At 44.8% G+C, this 17606-nt stretch overlaps 1 protein-coding gene across 2 annotated transcripts in view; it reads left to right on the top strand.

Annotated features, from left to right (window-relative positions):
• The first annotated feature begins 8944 nt into the window (after positions 1-8944).
• AKR1D1 (aldo-keto reductase family 1 member D1) overlaps positions 8945-17606 on the top strand; it is a 37982-nt gene continuing 29320 nt past the window's right edge. Inside the window, exon 1 of one of the 2 annotated variants that reach the window (XM_030553514.1) lies at positions 8945-9037. In XM_030553514.1, the coding sequence (XP_030409374.1) occupies positions 8945-9037 (93 nt within the window). Of the gene's footprint in view, positions 9038-14063; positions 14138-17606 lie in introns of those variants that run through there. The other variant, XM_030553524.1, reaches the window with a different exon arrangement.

Below are 17606 nucleotides of genomic sequence, written 5' to 3'. Positions count from 1 at the left end.
CAGGTCCCGTGCCGCGGAGAATGCCTCCGGAGTGGAGGGCACGACAAGCTCAACCGCGGCCCGCGCCAGGGAGCTGGTAGGCACCGGACTCGACAGCTCGTCCGAGGCCGGAGTCAATGGTGCGGTGGAAGTCGACATCGCGGCAGACGGCAGTGCCGGGCGGTCCAGCCTGGCTAAGTGCTCTGACTGCGGTGCGGGCACGGCAGCCGCAGGAGGCTTGCGCTTCTTGCTCGGAGGTGACGTTGAGCAGTGTCGGGTAGAAGCAGGTGCCGGAGAAGGCCGGTGACTCGGAGTCTTCGCTGAGGTATGCTCTGGTGCCGATGAAGCGGTTGATCTGGGTGCCAATGCCGGTGCCGAGGAGTGGGGAGTCAGCGCTGCCTCCATCAGCAATTGCTTGAGGCGAACGTCCCGCTCTTTTTTCGTTCAGGGCTTGAAGGCTTTACAGATCCGGCACTTATCTGTCAAATGGGCCTCGCCCAAGCACTTAAGGCAGGCTTCGTGCGGGTCACCAGTGGGCATTGGCCGACGACAGACCACGCATGGTTTGAAGCCCGGTGAGCAGGGCATGGGCCCGGTACCGGGGTTGGGGAAGGGGCTAACCCCCAATCCCGTCGAACTATCTACACTACACAAACTCAGCTACTAAATAACACTAACTAACTACAATTAATCGAACTATATACAATCTAAGACAAAGACGAGTGAATCACTAGGGAGGTGGAGAACAGCAAGCTGCGCTCCACAGTTCCAACGACCGACACGGGCGATAAGAAGGAACTGAGGAGCGGCGGGCCGGCAAGGGTATATAACCGACGCCATGGCGGCGCCACTCCAGGGGGCGCCCTGCCGGCCCACTGAGTGTTGCTAGGGTAAAAGTCTCCAACGAACGTGCACGCAGCGCGCGCACACCTACTGGAATGGATATGAGCAAGCACTCGAAGAAGAACTGCCCCCAACACGCTGGCCTAATTTCAGGCTCACTCTCCACCTGACTATTGCCTGGTTCCCTTGACTAGCTTCCTTCTCTCCCCCTTGGCCGTACCTGGATCCAGGGTTCGTCCTCAATCTTCCCAGGGTACACTGCCAAGGATAGTGGTAGCCATTCCTCCACGTTGAGAGCATCAGGGTTCCCTGGAAGCGCACCCGGGGACAACAGTGGTTCTTCTTGGGACTCCACTCCTACAGTGAGGAAGAAGCATCTATCTCCTCCAGCAACTTCCTCCCAACTGAGCTGCTGTGCCCGCATTTTATCTTTCCCTTTCCTGTCCCGCTCCTCTGCTTCCGGCATGTGGGACATGGCCCTCCTAGCTCCACCCACCAGGTGGCTGGCAGTGTTCCTGCTGCGTCCACATCTGAGGGGGGCCATGCCTCTTTGCTAAAGGTGGATTAAGATTTATTGGGGCCCTGGGCACAAAGAACATTCCCTCCCCCCATTTAAAAGTGGGAGGCCATGCCCACCCACTTTTTAACAGGGATGTAGTCACCTCGGGCAGGTGCAGAGTGGCAGCAGCATGGGAGTAGTTTAGGAAATTGTAGTGGAGCTTTGCTGCTCCTCCCCCAAACTGCAAGCTTCAGGCCAGAAGCAAAAAGAGGAGTGGTGCCATATGTGATTTCTGCCTCAGGCCCAAAGCCCAAGTGTCAATGTGGGGAGCCTGTCACCAGGAGCAGGAAGGACCCAGCAAGGTTAGCTTGGCAGCAGCAGGACCCTGTGGGGGGGATTCCTGACAGCAGGAGCCAGGTGCAGGCACTGAGCAAGCCTTAGTGGAGTGTTACAGCTGCTGAGGCCAGGCCAGTAGAAATGGGAGCTGCACTGGAGGAGCACTCCCTGCACTGTTCCTCACTGCCTCTGACCTTCCTGGGGTTCCCCACCACCTCTCAGACCAGGGCAGCTGTTGGCTAACAACTATAGTAGCCGATCAAGAGCTTACTATCCAGAAGCTCTCCTTGTTCTTAATAGAAGCTGCTAGATACTGTGCTTCCTCAACACATGGACAACTTATTTAGATCCCCAATTGGCAACTGAGTTCCCTTGAAAAATCTAGCCTCATATGGCTACTTATCTGAGCTGTAGGTGAGAGGCTCCAGATCACATTACTAAACTTATCCAGAGTCCCTTTTTTCTAAATCATATTTCATAGGGTATTTATGCCATCTTAAAACACACTAGTAATTCTAGCTTCCAATGAGTAAATGTACCATCAGATTTTTGTTTGTTTTTAAACTATTTTAATAGTTTAGCTTTAGATTAAAAAACTGTAACTTTCAATCTGTTTGCTGATCAGAGGTGGAGGTTGAGATCACTCTGTGAAGACATAGGAAAAGTAGAGGAGAGAGGCAGTATACAAGCATACAATACTGTGTGTAATACAAACACTTTCTACTCCACGTATAAGAAACCCTTCTATGTGTTTTTGGCCCTACATGTGAGACTCCACTTGAATACCTGTTTCAGACCTGACAAACTCACCACACCTAACACTGATTTTTCTGGTATCTATCCATAGGGCAGCTTGCGAGGTCTGTACTGAAAGTGTATAACTTATCAATACATACATCTCTGTGACTGAGTATGAGTAATATTTAAGGAATAATGCACCTATATATTGAGAATCATGCCCTTATTGTTTTGGCATGAAAGTGATTCACTGGGAAATCATGTCTGGGTGCCGGCCCATTTAAGCAGCAGGCAGTTGTCACTCGTCACAGACTAACAGATTATGTAATGTATTGCCCAGTTATTCACCATCGACCAATCCAGGAAAGCTCCATGGAAAACCACCAAAGACGGACAATAAATCCTTGAAAGCAGTTGGGAGTGAAAAGAAACAGTGACAGCAAGAGGCTTGCCCTGTCTGAATAAAGACAAGACTCCATCAGGATATCACAGGGTGGAGAAAGACTCTCTGGCTGCATTCACTGAGGAGATACCTTGATTAGTGGGGATGCTTCATGAAAGACTGGGGCCTGGCTCCTTGGGGCCAGCAAACACTGCAAAAGACTGAATTTTGGTGTGAGAATCTGCTGTAGTAGATAGGAAAGGCAACGATGAGTGTAGGCTCTACTTCACATTTTTTGTATGTATCATTTTTTTCTCTCTCCCTTGTTTCTATTTGAATCTCTATTCTTCCTTAAAGTTTCTTTATTGTTTTACTATAATTGATCTCATGTGCTACAGGAATGGTAGTCTAAGGTACAACTGGTAAAGTGGGCTACACCTCTTCCCCTGGGAATGGAGCATCTGAGAGTTCTGTGCTGGATATCAGAGGGACATTTTGAAGGAACTTGGAGGCCAGAGAACATCTGTTCTCAGTCAGCAGGGCTGGCATAGTGAACAGGAGAGGGCTTGAGTGACTGCCTCCCTGAGAGCTAACACCCAGCTAGCACTGGCAAGAGTCCCTCATGCTGGAGTAAGGTAACAAAAAGGTGACTCTTAGCCTTAGGCGCCCTAATGGATGGATATCTGGGATATATCCATAAGCATTAACATAAACTGTTCTCTTAGTTGTCTGTCACTTCTCCAGTGTTTTAAGACTTGTGTTAAACAGACCAGAGCTCCTTGGCCACCTCTTTTAAAACTCTTAGATTCAAGTTATCTGGACCTGCTATTACTATTAGTCAAGCTTTAGTAACTGCTATTGAAAAAACATCCATTGACACTGTTGGAGTGAGATTATTTTGTCACATAATATTTCTGTTCTCTAGTTTGGAAAAAGATGTAAACATTTTCCTTTTCTGTGTTACTAATGACAATTCTACTATGTCCATCCATTAATGGAAAATACAATTGTTAGGATTCCTCTGGTTCTGGATATCTTCAATAAAAAGGAGTCTGGCTATAAAATAAAAAGGAGTGTTGGCTATAGATGTCACTTTGTGCCCTCTTGCTTCCCACATCAAACTTCTATGTTTCCTAGCTTCTGATTTACGTTTACTAATGTCAGCTTCCCCTTCTTTCTATTTGTTATATAGGTTTATCAGCTTTTGCTTCCCTTCTCACCCAGACAATTTTTTAACCCTTTTAAATCTTCTTCACCTAGCCTTCTTTTTCATCTCTTAGATTGTGCCTTTTGGGGCATTTAGCAGAATGTTTTTAAACACCTTGCTGTTATTCTTCACATTCTCTTCTTTCTCCCATTAATCTAGCTCAATTGTTTTCAGTTTTATGAAATTGGAGCCCTTTTCAAGCATCAAGTACATCTCACTGGTATGGACTTTATTCTGTTTGTTACATTTTGTTATATGCGTTCATGATCTCTTGCACTCAAAAAACCCACCAGTTTTTAGTTGAAATCAATTACTTGATCTGTCACAACACTGTCTAATATAAAATAACCCCCACCTGTATGCAACACTCTAAGTTAGGATATTGTCATCTAGATTTTTGTTTTTTTAAGTTGTAAGAATGTTTTGTTACAGGCAGCCTGAGAATCACCAGCATATGGTACAGTTTTCCTTACACACTATAGAGAAATGTCTTAAGGACTCCTGTTCTCTAATGTGATTTAGTGGCTTGTAGCTGACACTAACTAGCATCCCCATCTTATGCCTTCTCTGCTAGAACAGGGGCTCTCTAATTGTGGTAGGTATATCAGCTTGCTGAAAGAGGTATGCCAAAAACTCTTAAACCTTCAAACACATAGTGGTTTCGTGCACTGCAGCACACAAAAATACACCCTAGAAGCAAAATGCGCTCACCTGGCTTTATGCCATAATACTGGAGTGAAAATAAAGCTTTCCCACCATGCTAGCATAGTTTTATATATCAGTGTTCTGTGCTGTGGCTGTGCAGATGGGCACTGCACTCATTTAGCCCACTGCTGGCTTACTGCTAGGCCTAATATTCAGTTTGCGTTGAGTTACACAGCTCAACCTACCGAGGTGAAGTTGCCTTGCAAGCTCCCTTCAGCTGAAAAGATGAATGCATACATAGCTACTTGAGAGTGGCTCCAAACCTGCAGCCAGGAGGGATATAGCTACACTGCAGGTGAGACTCCTTTGATATCAGGGCTCCTGGAGTATGTCTAACCTGCAGCTGGTAGTGAACCTCTAGCACTGAGAGGCACGGCTTGCAAAGGCTATTGCCTATTATCTCTGCCCCCTTCAACTTTCCTGCAATCTAAAGTCCTGGCTACAGGACTAAGGAGCCTGTGGGTCCTCCCCTTAGGCTGTGGGGGAGGAAATCCTTTAGCAGTGGGCAGGCTTCCGCCCACCCTCTTCCCAGAAACCCAATAGATACAGGACTAAGAGGAGTTGCCCGGCTTCTCAGCAGAGGAGCAGCCAGCTGTCTGCAATTTGAGCCTCCTCCCAGCACAGCTAGCCCCTGTGCAGTATACCCAGAAACACAGGCATCAAGAGGGCCAGAGATGCCAAGGAGAAGAGGTTCCTGGAGCTGAAGTAGCCTGGTGCCCAGATAAAGCTCCCCACCTCCATTCCCTGCTTCCCTTTCCAGCCAAGACTAGCTTGTGATCAGCAATAATCCAGATACAAACTACCAGGAACTTTGAACTTAAAAGACAAGTAAAAGAGTCAAACCATTGACTATATCTCAGCTGCACTCCCCAAAATGGGATCACAATGCTATTTATGAGAAATGTATTGCTTCTTGTAAATGGAGTAATGCACAGGACATAATAGTTATGGCTGCTTCCTTGTTTGTTTTTGATGCATGTCCAGAAGCATGAAAGGTTTAAAAAGGATGTTATAAGTGAACCTTTCATTTTAGGCTTCCTGATAGTAAAACAAATGACTCATGTAGTCTGAAAAAATGTAAATTAGGCTTGTCAGGACCTGAAAAAAATGTGCACAAAAAGGAGAAGTTTGCATGTAGTACTACTGTTAGGTAATAAAGCAAGTCCTCACTTACCTCTCCAGCACCTGAGTTCGTGCGGAGTTGGTATGGGGCACACAATTCTGTCAGAGACCAGACACCAATGCGTTGATCAACGGCTCACACTATCCTTAGCTCTCAAAGCTTTAGATTAAGTGTGGCCCCTTTATTAGGGGTGAGCATCAATATTTATACACAGAAGTAAACAAAGTGATTAACAAAAGATAATGGTCATGCATAATCAATCAAGATTTTACAGGAAAAGCAAGTTTAACAAGTAAATGAATAGAGATAAAGGCTAATGGCTACTTGAGAAAGGGGGTGTCATGAGTAGTTTGCAGGTCAGTGCTTTGTTCGATAAAGGGTTCAGAAAGGATTATGCAGAGACGGCCAGTCTGGGTGTGTTTTGGCTCCCCAAAGTTCACCAAAAGTTTAGACCCAACACTACAAATATCAATTCTTTAAGAAGGTGGTAGGTACGTAGACTAATAATGGTTAGAAACGCCTGTGCTAGGATACTGATACAAATGATCTTGAATGCTTATGGATCAGAGTTGTCTGTGATTTGGAAACAGATAATGCCATATTTGACAGTGCCATTCTCCCCTCTGTGCACTCCTAAATAGGTTTAGCCAGTGACACTCGTATATGCTGCTTCAAATTGAACACCTGCTACAAAGCAAAGAAGTGGGGTGCTAGGATGTATTAACAGTGAAATAACCTACACCACAAAGATGGGGGTTGAGGAATAGTTCTGCTGGGTCTCCATTTCATTTGGATATTAGGCAAGACCCATAAAATGTTTCTACATGTGCAGATTTAAAAGTGGAGTGAAAACATCAAGACGTTAATTATAGGATAGAAAATAACTAGATGACGCACAAATGGAGCTGGGAAATCTATTTACACTGAGGGATAAGGGCATAACCTAGGAGAGAGTGTGTGTGTGTGTGTGTGTGTGTGTGTGTGTGTGTGTGTGTGTGTGTGTGTGTGTGGAGGGAGCGGGAGGGGTTAAAATTCAGAATAAATAAATGAAGAAAATCATCATGAGAAAGTTAGAGAAGTTAGGACTTATTCCCACAGTGGATGGACCATTCATCGATTCCCTGTGCTCTAAACTTTCTCCATTGCTATCAAAATGCATTAGTAGCATTTTTCCTTATTTCATGCCTCTAAAGCTATTTTGGGGTGGATGGCTGCAGTCATTTGTGATTGCAATATACTAACTCAAGCACCTACAGTGCCTAAAGTTAAGCTCTCAAATCTGTGTTTAGCCACCTAAATAAGTTGGCCTGTTTCTCTTCTCCTCTCCCTCTTCCCTAAAGTATCCAGCAGCTCTTATTGAAGTCAATGGAAGAGGTTGGATGCTCTGTCTCCCTTTGAAAAATCAGGCCCTTTAGGCAGCTAATCATAGATTTAAAGGCCTACTTAAATAAATAAATCTGTGCTATAATGTCTGGTGAGAAGGGTGTAATACTCTTCTGTGCTGAGAAGAAAGACTGAACCTTATTTCCATCCTGGTCCCAGCACTCGCTCCTTTTGTATTTAATCTATTGATTGGTGGATTGCAACTAAATGAGTCTAACACTTTTTTGCTTGATGCATGGACAGAACTGTGAAAAGGTGCTTAAATGAGTGTAATCAGGAGAAAGTTGTTGGGTTGTTTTTTTTTTAATGCCTGAATCAGGGAGGACAAAAAGCTTGTGTGAAGATTAGGTACAGAAAAAGGCACATGCTGAATGCATTTGAAATGGAAACTAAAATGACCAAGGGATCGCCTGAGGGTTTTGATGCATATGTAATTCCAATTGACTTCAAGAGTGCATACATGCAGCAGCTGAAGAAGTAAACCCTAAATGTGGAGTTTCTGAACAGCATTAATAGCAAGTAAGATTCAAAAGGAAATTCAATGTGCCTGTTTACCAATACAGGTTTAGCACAGACAGAAGTGATGGGAATGACTGAGGCTTCATGCTAGTAACTGGGGTATTAATAATCAAAGGGATAATCTCTACTACTACTATATAAAACAATGAACAGCTGGTGCTATTGATTGAAATGCTAACCTGAATGTTGCTCTTGTGAGTCTTTCACATGGGTGGGAGTTGCCCTTTCATTACTGGAAGAATAATGTAAAGACTGAAAAGCTCCCTCTTCCCCTTCCCCTCCCCCCCAAAAAAGACGACCTATGACTTTGGCCAGGGGAATAAATTAGCCAAGTCTGATCTAGAGGCAAACAATGACAAGGGGGGATGGGTACTGGATTTCCTCTCTTGAAAGGAAAGGAATGGACTGATGTAAACAAGGACTTTTAAACAAGTCTTCCATTAATAAAATAATGGGCCATAGTCCTGAAAGTGAAAGGACTAGCATAATCTGAACCCATCTGCTTAGAGCGGCAATAGAAAGAGGGAGGGAGAGCAGAAGAGACTGAAGGCAAATTTAGGAGAACAGCTCCTGCTCTAAATGGTTTGGGACACACACAAGCCGCTGGGGTGGTGAAGTTTGAGATAAAGGCTGATGGGTTTCTCCTGGTTTGACAGGACCAATGATATCTCCCCAAACCCTTATCTCCTCCTGGGACGAGCCCTGAAATGATTTGAGGAGTCAGCAAACAGACACATCTTGTTTTGCAATGGCAGACCGTTGCAAGCATAGCCACACAGACCCCTCCATACCACCTCCACCTTTCAATCTCCTCTCTCTGCTCCTTAACGCCGAGCACACCCTTGCTTTTAGCAGGTAAGTAAAGCCACGTGCAAAAGAAAAGTCGCCTGCTTCTGATGAAGATTAACTGGGACCATCTCTCAAATCTCTAATGTGCTTAATTGCTCCCCGCTGCCTAACGAGAGCCGGCAGTTAATATTTCACCCTCCTGTAAATTTGCTTTCGGAAGAATGGAAAGGTAACCCTGAGTTGGCCTGTCAGTCATGTCTTAGCCGATCGCACGCGTGTTGCTGGAACAGAGCAGATTAAGAAACAGAAGTTTTCGCTCTCTCTCTCTCTCGCCCTCTAGTGCCATAGCCTGGAGCACGCGACACACACAAAGTGGGCTCTTCTTGCTGCTTTCATTCAGTCTGTTAGAAAGTTGCAGTCAAGTGTTTTATCATCTGCATCATGAATCTAACGGCTGCAAACCACCGCATACTTCTGAGCGATGGGAACAGCATTCCCGTGATTGGCCTTGGCACCTATGCTGACCCCAGAAAAGTAAGTATCCGCTACCTTTCCTTTTTATAAACACGCTTACTGCGCAGAGCAGGCTGCCAGACTTCGTTCTGAGCACAAAGATCCAGGAGAACTGTTAAGTTGATACTTTCCTTTCAGAGGCACTACTGACGTACGCACGTGCCTTACAATGCCTTTCTGCAGCCATCCTGGAGGGTTCTTTAAATTTAAGATTGTTAGCAGTTCAGGCAAAGTGTGCCCAATCTACAAACATCTTCTGTGGTCCTCTCATTCAATTTACTGTGCAGTAAATTTAAAACCTCCATTTACCAATGGTGCTTTCACCTCCTGACAACAGGAAGGACTAACAATATTATAGCAAAGTTTGGACTTTTTGTTGCTAACTTCCAAATATTCATAACTCAGTATTTTACAGTAGGCAACCAGTGATTGAAATGCTAACTAAAGCAGTGGCTAACTCCTACCCCAAGTAATCTGTTCTCTTTAGGAATACTAAATAATCACTAGTATTGATACAGCATTTTACATCCTCAATACTTTACAGAGGTTCACTTGTTATCTGGGTTTACAGCTAGCTACACACCATGATAAAGGCATATTTAATTGAAACTTGGTAGGGCAGGCTGGTTGAGCTGGCATTTGTCTTACTGTAGTTCAGTGCTATATAGTTATAAGATATAACTTTAGATAATGTTTTCACCTCTTAGCTTTGAGATAGGTGTGTACTTGGCAAACAGTGCTTGGTCCTCCTACATATGTATTGTTGACAAATTCTGCCACATACAACTCTGACTTTATTAAGGTTGCACAAGCTGCTAATCAGGAAAGTTTTAAATTTATTGCTAGTCATCTTAGCAGCTGCAAACTGGCTTTAGCTTAGTCCTGAGTGACCAGAAACTCTGATTCCAGCTGAATCTGTTGAGGGACAGATGCTGGAGAGCAACCTATGCTTGCTGCACAGTCACTGGGAGACCATCTGCCTTTCCTAAACTCAGTAGCCGTCGAGTGGCCAGCAATTTCAGAGGCTGTGAGCTGGTCAGCAGATCTGCTGTGCTGAGCAAAAAGAAGAACTCAGTTTTCTTGTAGACCATCTTACAGCTGGCTTGGACACTTTCAAAGACGTATTCCTATGACTAAGACTGATTCCTACATAGTGATTCCTGTGGCTCCCTAAAGCTTTAAAAGTTCCAAAATAGTCTGTGTTCCTTGATGTGATGTCCTGGGTATATAGCCCATAGACCCTTTCCCACCTTTGCTGCATCACTGCCATGGAAGCATATGTGATATCTCTTCTGTTTCCACACTGGGCAGTGCAATATGAACAAATTGGCTGCCTCCCTCTCAAACTACAGATTTTTTTTTTAATGTGCTCTATGTGTCATTGTCCTGTGTGAAGCGAGATAAAAATTGTGGGCAGAACCCTGTGCCCTGTAGTAAAATATTGAAGTCAAAATGAACAACTAAGTGTGAGCCAAAACACACCTGCTGTGAAGGTGATTACTTGGCCAACAATGATCTTTTGTACGTTAGCATACACCAACAAATTAATACACCAAGGTAAGTATGATCAAAGAGAAAATCCCTTATGAATGAACATAGCATTGTTGCAGGCAGTACAAGAGTGATCTTCACTGAAGGCTTCAGATTGTCTGAGTTAAGACACTTACTGCTGTTGCAGAAGAATGGACACAGCAGTGCAGGGTTCTCACACCCAGATACTAGCCCTAGAAATGGGGGCAGTGAGGACTAAAGTCCTCCAGCAGCTTTACAATTCCATCAGATGAATATTCAGAAGGTAATTGATGGGTGGCTAATAGAAAGTTAAAGCTGGATTATTTTTGGCAAGTGAAACACGTTGTAGGAAAGCAGAATTACTCCCCCTAGTCTCCCAGTTTATGCAACAATCTGCCAAATATAACATCTTACTTCAGCCACTTCACACTATGCTTGGCACCAGTTGCTCTGGGCACCTAAAGTTAAGGGCTAGGATATCAGCCTTAGAACATCCTCCAGGTGCCTCAGACTCTGTAAACTGGATAGGAGTCGGGTGTGGGTGGCAAGGGGCGGTTGGACACATGATGGGCTAGGCATTTGAGAAAGGTCAGGTCACTTCTCCAGGGAGAGGTGGAGAAACTAGGCAGTGGAGAAGGGGGTGGTGCAAATGAGGGGCTAGGGGCCATGGCCCCAACACTTTTTTTTTTAACATCCTATTATTCGCCATAAAGGTAAGCAAAGGGGGAAGGGGCACCGTGGGGTCAGAGACCACGGTTTGGGCACTGGTGCCCCGATACACACACACACTTGTAGGGAGCTTCTGCTGCTCCTGGGTGGATGTTAATGAACATGCTAGGGAGAATTGCAGGAGTGTTTTGCATTGGTGACTGGCTACACTACAGAGTTTACCGCAGCACCAATGCAGCTGCAGCGCTGCTAGTGCAGAGGCTCGAAGCTGATGAGAGAGCTCTCTCCCACTATCACTGCTCACAGGGGCTGGAGTAACTATGTCAGGGAGTAGGGTAGAGGGCAGGACACCTGAGTGGGTAGTGGTTAAAGGTTCAGCAGTTTGGAGATGGGCAGCTCACTTGCTGGGAGAGTCTGGCATTTATCAGTTGGCAGGCTATATCCTGACTAACTTGCACTACAGACAAGCTGATTTGCCTGAAAGGTCTAGCTATCCTGCCTTCAGGACATGAGGAACAGCTCTGTGTAGCTCGAAAGCTGTTTCTCAACAGAAGTTGGTCCAATAAAAACTACTACCTCACCCATCTTTTCACTAATCTTCTGGGACCAACATTGCTACAACTACAACATGTACTACGCACATTTTACCAGGAACAGAGCTGGACAGTTAAGTAATCTGATAGTCTTATTGAAACCCTTTTCTAAGTAAAGGGGGATTTTCTCATCAACTGGATACAGACCAGGAGTACAAAAATAATTATTTTTATCCCTCCAGCAATGGCTTTGTGCCTTATCCTCCATAACCCATGGTCTGAAAATTCAGTATTGATTCAATATCAGCAGCCACACGTGCGGTGAAAGAATTCCTTTTCACTGGAGTATAGTCCTCTATGCCTTCATCTACACTACAGAATTACTTCAGTTTAACAACATCACACAGGGGTGGAAATAATCCACAACTGAGTGCTGTAGTTCAGTGATTTTCAAACTGCAGGGCGTAACCCAGTACTGGGTTACAGAATGCGTCACGGTGGCTCTGGTCAGTACCACTGACCAGGCCATTAAAAGTCCCATTGGCAGTGCTGCCTGGCTAAGGCAGGCACACCCTTACCTGTTCTGACGTCGCGCTGCGCCCTGGAAGCAGCACATGGAGCTCCCAGGTGGGGGGGGGCAGTATGGGGCTCTGCATGCTGTCCCTGCTCCGAGCACTGGCTCCACACTCCCATTGGCCAATTCCCAGCCAATAGGAGCTGGGGGGGGCAGTGCCTGCAGGCAAGAGCTCTGCAGAGCCACTTGCGCGCCTCCGCCTAGGAGCCGGACCTGCTGCTTGCTGCTTCTGGGGCACAGAGTGGTCCGTGGTGCCAGGACAGGCAGGAAGCCTGCCTCTGCACCCCTACTGCACTGCTGACTGGGAGTCACCCAAGGTAAGCCTGCACTGCAATCCCCTGCTCCAGCCCTGAACCCCCCCTGCACCCCAAATCCCTCATCCCTGGCCCTAGACCAGAACCTGCACCCCTAGCCCAGAGTCTTGACCCCCTCCTGCATCCCAACCCCCTACCCCAGCTCAGACCCCCCTCCCATATGCTGAACCCCTCATTCCCACCCAACAGCCCTCATCCCTGCACCCCAACCCTCTTCCCCAGCCCTGATCCTCTTCCATACCCCAAACCCCCTCATCCCCAGCTCTGTTGGGTCACTGTCATGAACAATTTTCTTCAGTTGGGTTGCCAGAAAAAAAGTTTGAAAACCACTGCAGTTATACCAACCTAAGCACCAGTATAAACATCACTCTGTTGGCAGAAGAGCTTCTCCCACTGACATAGCTACTGCCTCTTGCAGAGATGGAGTAACTAAAGGCTATGTCTACACTACACAGCTTTTAGCAACATGGCTGTGTCACTACAACCATGCTACTAAAAGTCACACAGTGTAGCCGCTGTTTCTCAGCTCACCTGCTGACAAAAAACTTCCACCCCCAATGAGCAGCGTTTGCATTGTTGGCTGGAAAGCGCTGTTCTCACTGGCACTTGTTGTCACCAAAACTTTATCTTTCAGGTTTGTGTTTTTTAACACCTCTGAAAGACAAACCTTTTGTCATTCAATTGCCAGTGTAGACATAGCCTAAGAATAGGATGAAAAGGTTTTCTTGTTAATGCTTTACTACTTTAATTGGTCCTCCTAGTCACTTTAGAGATGTGACCCGAGTGCAAAGGCCAGTGTTGACAGGTGACTTTGGCCATGGTAGTCTTAATTCATCTGTGGCTCAACCTTGATAATTACTGACCTGAGGTAAAGAACAAGGTAGCTGTTGGGTATTAAAAAGGTTAGTGTACTGGAGATTCCTAACGATTTTGAGGTCTCCTTGGAAACAATCAAGGTTGGGCCCTTGAAGTCAAGAGGCCCTTTTGTAGGGAGGAGAAGGGAAACTCTGCAGGGGTCACTAGTCAACTTCAGTCCTTTTCCCTTCAAAATAGGACAACTGTCTTTTTGCCACAATACCTCACATCCAGCATAATGAAAACCTCAGATGAGCTATCCCACTTCCAGATGCTTCTGGAAGCTGCCAAAGTGCAGCACACTTTTCTGCAAGGCTGGGTTAACAGGACAGCAGCCTATTGGCTCATAGAGGATATATTCACAATGCTTCAAAGAGTTTTTGTTCTATGGCAAGTTGCAGAGACTACAAATTGCAGATTCTGCAATATTTTATTTGCTCTGGTAAAATAACTGGGGCAGCTACAATAGTCCTTAGCACAGCTTTGGCTAAATCCTAGAAAAACAACCTAACAGGAATTTTAGAAATGCTAAATCTAATTATACATGCTAAGTTGCTATTGCAAGGAGAAATCCAACCTGGCGCTTCAGAGTATAAATTGATGGCCTGTTGCAGTAGAGAAGAAATCCACCCCATTTTCTCCTAGTCATATCATGGCACAAGAGGTAAGATGCATTATGGATTTTCCCCTACTTTCTTCAGAAGCATCTGGTACCAACCTCTGCCAGAAGCAGGATACCAGACTAGATGGAATAGCAGTCTGGTCCAGTGTGTGGCAATTCCCCAGATGGCTTCCCCATCAGAATGAATAGTGTACAGTACATGGGCTGCCAGCAGTGCTCTTCAGCCATCATTTCTGAGCTCTGTCAGCTTTTTGCAGGGATAATTTATCTGGATTTTGCTTCCTCGTTGATAGTTGCTAATGTTTCCTGGGGATAGCTGCCAGATTTTTCTGTATAGAAGCTGGTTATGTTCTGGTGATTGGTATTTTCCAAGAAAGAGGCACAGTCCAGTTTCTCGTCTGTAAGAGTAAGCAATTCTAAGAATGTTCCCCTGTGCTGTTTGCATCCTTAGTCCACAAAGTATATCTGGCTTTTCCTGTAACATCTCAAATACTTAAACCAAGTGTTTTTCTACTGTAAATTTCCAATTTTGGACACTTGTTCTCTTGCTACTTAATTCAAAAAACAGGCAAAGGGAAGTAGGCTCTGTTAGATAATAAGGCTTCCAGAAACTTTAATATGAAAATCTGTTTGCAACTTCCGGGCTTTTGCAAGGTACATCCCAACACTCAGTATCCCTAAGATTCCTAAACAGCAACTTGAAATCTTTAAATATACCAGTTCCAATCATAACTTATCCACAGCTTGCCTCTTCAGCATGCCGTAGTTAAAATGGAGTGCTTCTGGAGGATGGCCCTATTCTTCCCAGTACCCCAGTCCTCTCTTCATGGCCTAACTTTTTCCCCTGTGCATGTGCTCCTGCAAAAAAGCAATCTGGCACAGTCAGCAAAAAAATATTTCACTAGCTTAGGGGTTAGAGTAACAGAACCTTCCCCACCCCCTCCATCAGCTGGAAAGCTGAAGAGGTGGATTGCAGAATTACCTTCATATCACCAACTAGGAAGCTCTTCAGTGAGAAAGAAGGAAACAGGGTGAGAATTCTCCCCATTCCTGCAGCCGTAGGGGACTGCAGTGGCACCACAGATTGTAGATAACCAATAGCTGGAGGCCGTTATGAAAGACGGATACATTTGGTGTCAAGGGACAGGGTTCTGCTAAGAATCCAGAACTTTCCCTGAGTAGTACCCTCCCTCAGATCTCCATCTTCAGTTTGTCTCTGATTAGTAGGATTAGCCCTCTGGTTACTGAGTGGTTAAAATTTCCAAGCTAGCATTGAGAAGGGGAGAGAGATGGGATACATTAGAAGTATTCTGTGTAAGGACATTAGTGAGAGAGAACACAATAGAGAGAAGGAAGGGATGCTAACATGACAGGGAAAACAGACTGTCTGACAGGAAAGAAAGGAGAATAAAAGCAAGAAGCAAAAGTGGTAACAAGTGAGAACTATAGTAAGAAGGGCTATTTGAATACATTGGATGAGTACCAGTGGTGTTTGCCTTTTATGCACTATATATTATTCAAACAGCTTCTCAAATGCAGCTCAGCAAATACTTAGGCTAGAAAAAGGCTAGTGAATTTCATCTGTGCAACAATATATCCTTCTGTCCGGTTCTGAAAGCCTAGTATTAAGCAAACTTTTAAGACTGAACATTCTCTGGGCCAGGGAAGAGCTGTTTTAGACAAATCACTGGGACTGGAGGATACACACCCAAGAGTTCTGAAGGAACTCCAGAATGAAGTGACTGAGGTGCTAGCAATGTGCAAACTTCTTAAAATCTGTCCTGTTGGAGGAATGGAAAGCAGCAAATATTGTACAGATGTAAGTGCTTGGGTGAATCAGGTAATTAGGTGAGAAAATCCCTCAGCGAACTCAATAATCAGGGGGTAAGAGGTGGAGTATTGATCAATTAGCTAAACCCAGATTGGATGTGGTGAGTTATCAGCTTTTTGCCATGTCATAAAGACTTGTGCTACGTTAAATATGGGGCCTACTACTGATGTGGAAAATGGGATGCATGGAGGATAGAAGGACCAAAATTAAACTAGGTTAATGGGTAGCATGATTACTTGGCAATTCATCTGTTACCTACACTGGGAGGCATAACCTGAACTACTCATAATGAGTTCTAAATTACCTTCTGATAGGGAAGGAGATCCTTTCATTGAGTTGCCTACTCTTTGTATAGTAGGGATCACAAAAGGCAAACCTCTGTTTCAGGAGTCAAAGAGTGATATTATACAGCTTTCATCAGCTGCCACTGTCAGCTATGGATTCTGATTGCTGCATCTCCACAACTATAGTAATTCAGAGACTAAGGCTATGACTATACTAGTGATCTTACAGTGATCTTGCTGTAAGCTCTGTGCAGCCACTCTAAACTGACAAGAGAGAGCTCTCCTGTTGGCTTAATTACTCCAGCCCCCTGTGAGAGGCAATAGCTATGTCAGTAGGAGAAGCTCTCCTGCCAGCATAGCACTATCCACACCAGTGCTTAAGTCGATATAAGTGATGTTGCTAGGGGAGGGAAGAATTTGCTAATTCACACTTCTGGGCGACATAATTTATGTTGATTTAGGCTATTGCTACACTACATCTTAACTGTTCTTCTAGGGACATTACTTCCATGACAGGAGATATTGAAAAGATTAGGAATGCTTTCTTTAGAGACAAGACATGGTAGATATGTCTAAAACAAGACATGTTATTGAGTGGAGCTGTTTGAAAAAGAAAATTTCATTAGGGGAAAATCTCAACTATTTTCTGATCTAGAACAAAATTAAAATGTCTGGTTGTTTTTTGTTTCAAGCATAAACTGGATTTTTCTTCATTTCTACCAGTCAAAAAAACCCTTCACGTGACACTTTCCTGTGTGGGGAAAATCTGAAACTTGGCAAAACCACACTTTTTCTGAGAGTAACTTTCCTTGTGATACTTTGCCCAGCTCTAGTATAAAGTAGACGTTATCAGTTATGCTTATAAAAAGTCAACATAAGCTGACAAAAGGGGGGAGGCGTCACCAAACAAAACTGAAAGTCAACATAATTAAAAATTATAAATACTACTTGCCACAAGTGTCCTGTGGAACTCATGGACACAATGTGCCAAAGCCATAAAGCTTGATATTGCAGGATCCAAAAAAGGATTAGTCACATGGATAAGCTATACACCTCCACAGCTGTACTAGAATAAAAAACATAGTGGGGTTAGTAATTCACCTCTCTGGGGCTAAGACAACCTGTCTGGAAGCATGGTTGGCAGCAGAGCCAGTCTATGGACAAGCTAACAAGCACAGCTGGCCTGTAGTATGCTGCCTGATTAGTGGGAAGTCAATGGACCAGCTCTTAAGATCAGCAACAGCAGGAGTTCAGTGACGGTTCAAAGCATTTACCCATCACTGTATAGCTCCTGCTCCTAACTTGTTCCAGCCCAGCTCCTGTCTTAGACCATCACAATACACATTTCAAGATCTAGTGGTCCTACATGTGTCTATCACAACATGTGGTTTACCTC

This window comes from Gopherus evgoodei, chromosome 1 (genome assembly GCF_007399415.2).
Source record: "Gopherus evgoodei ecotype Sinaloan lineage chromosome 1, rGopEvg1_v1.p, whole genome shotgun sequence".
In the NCBI taxonomy this organism is placed as follows: Eukaryota; Metazoa; Chordata; order Testudines; family Testudinidae; genus Gopherus; species Gopherus evgoodei.
Note: the sequence above shows the minus strand (reverse complement) of the source record. Positions and strands in the feature narration are given on the sequence as shown.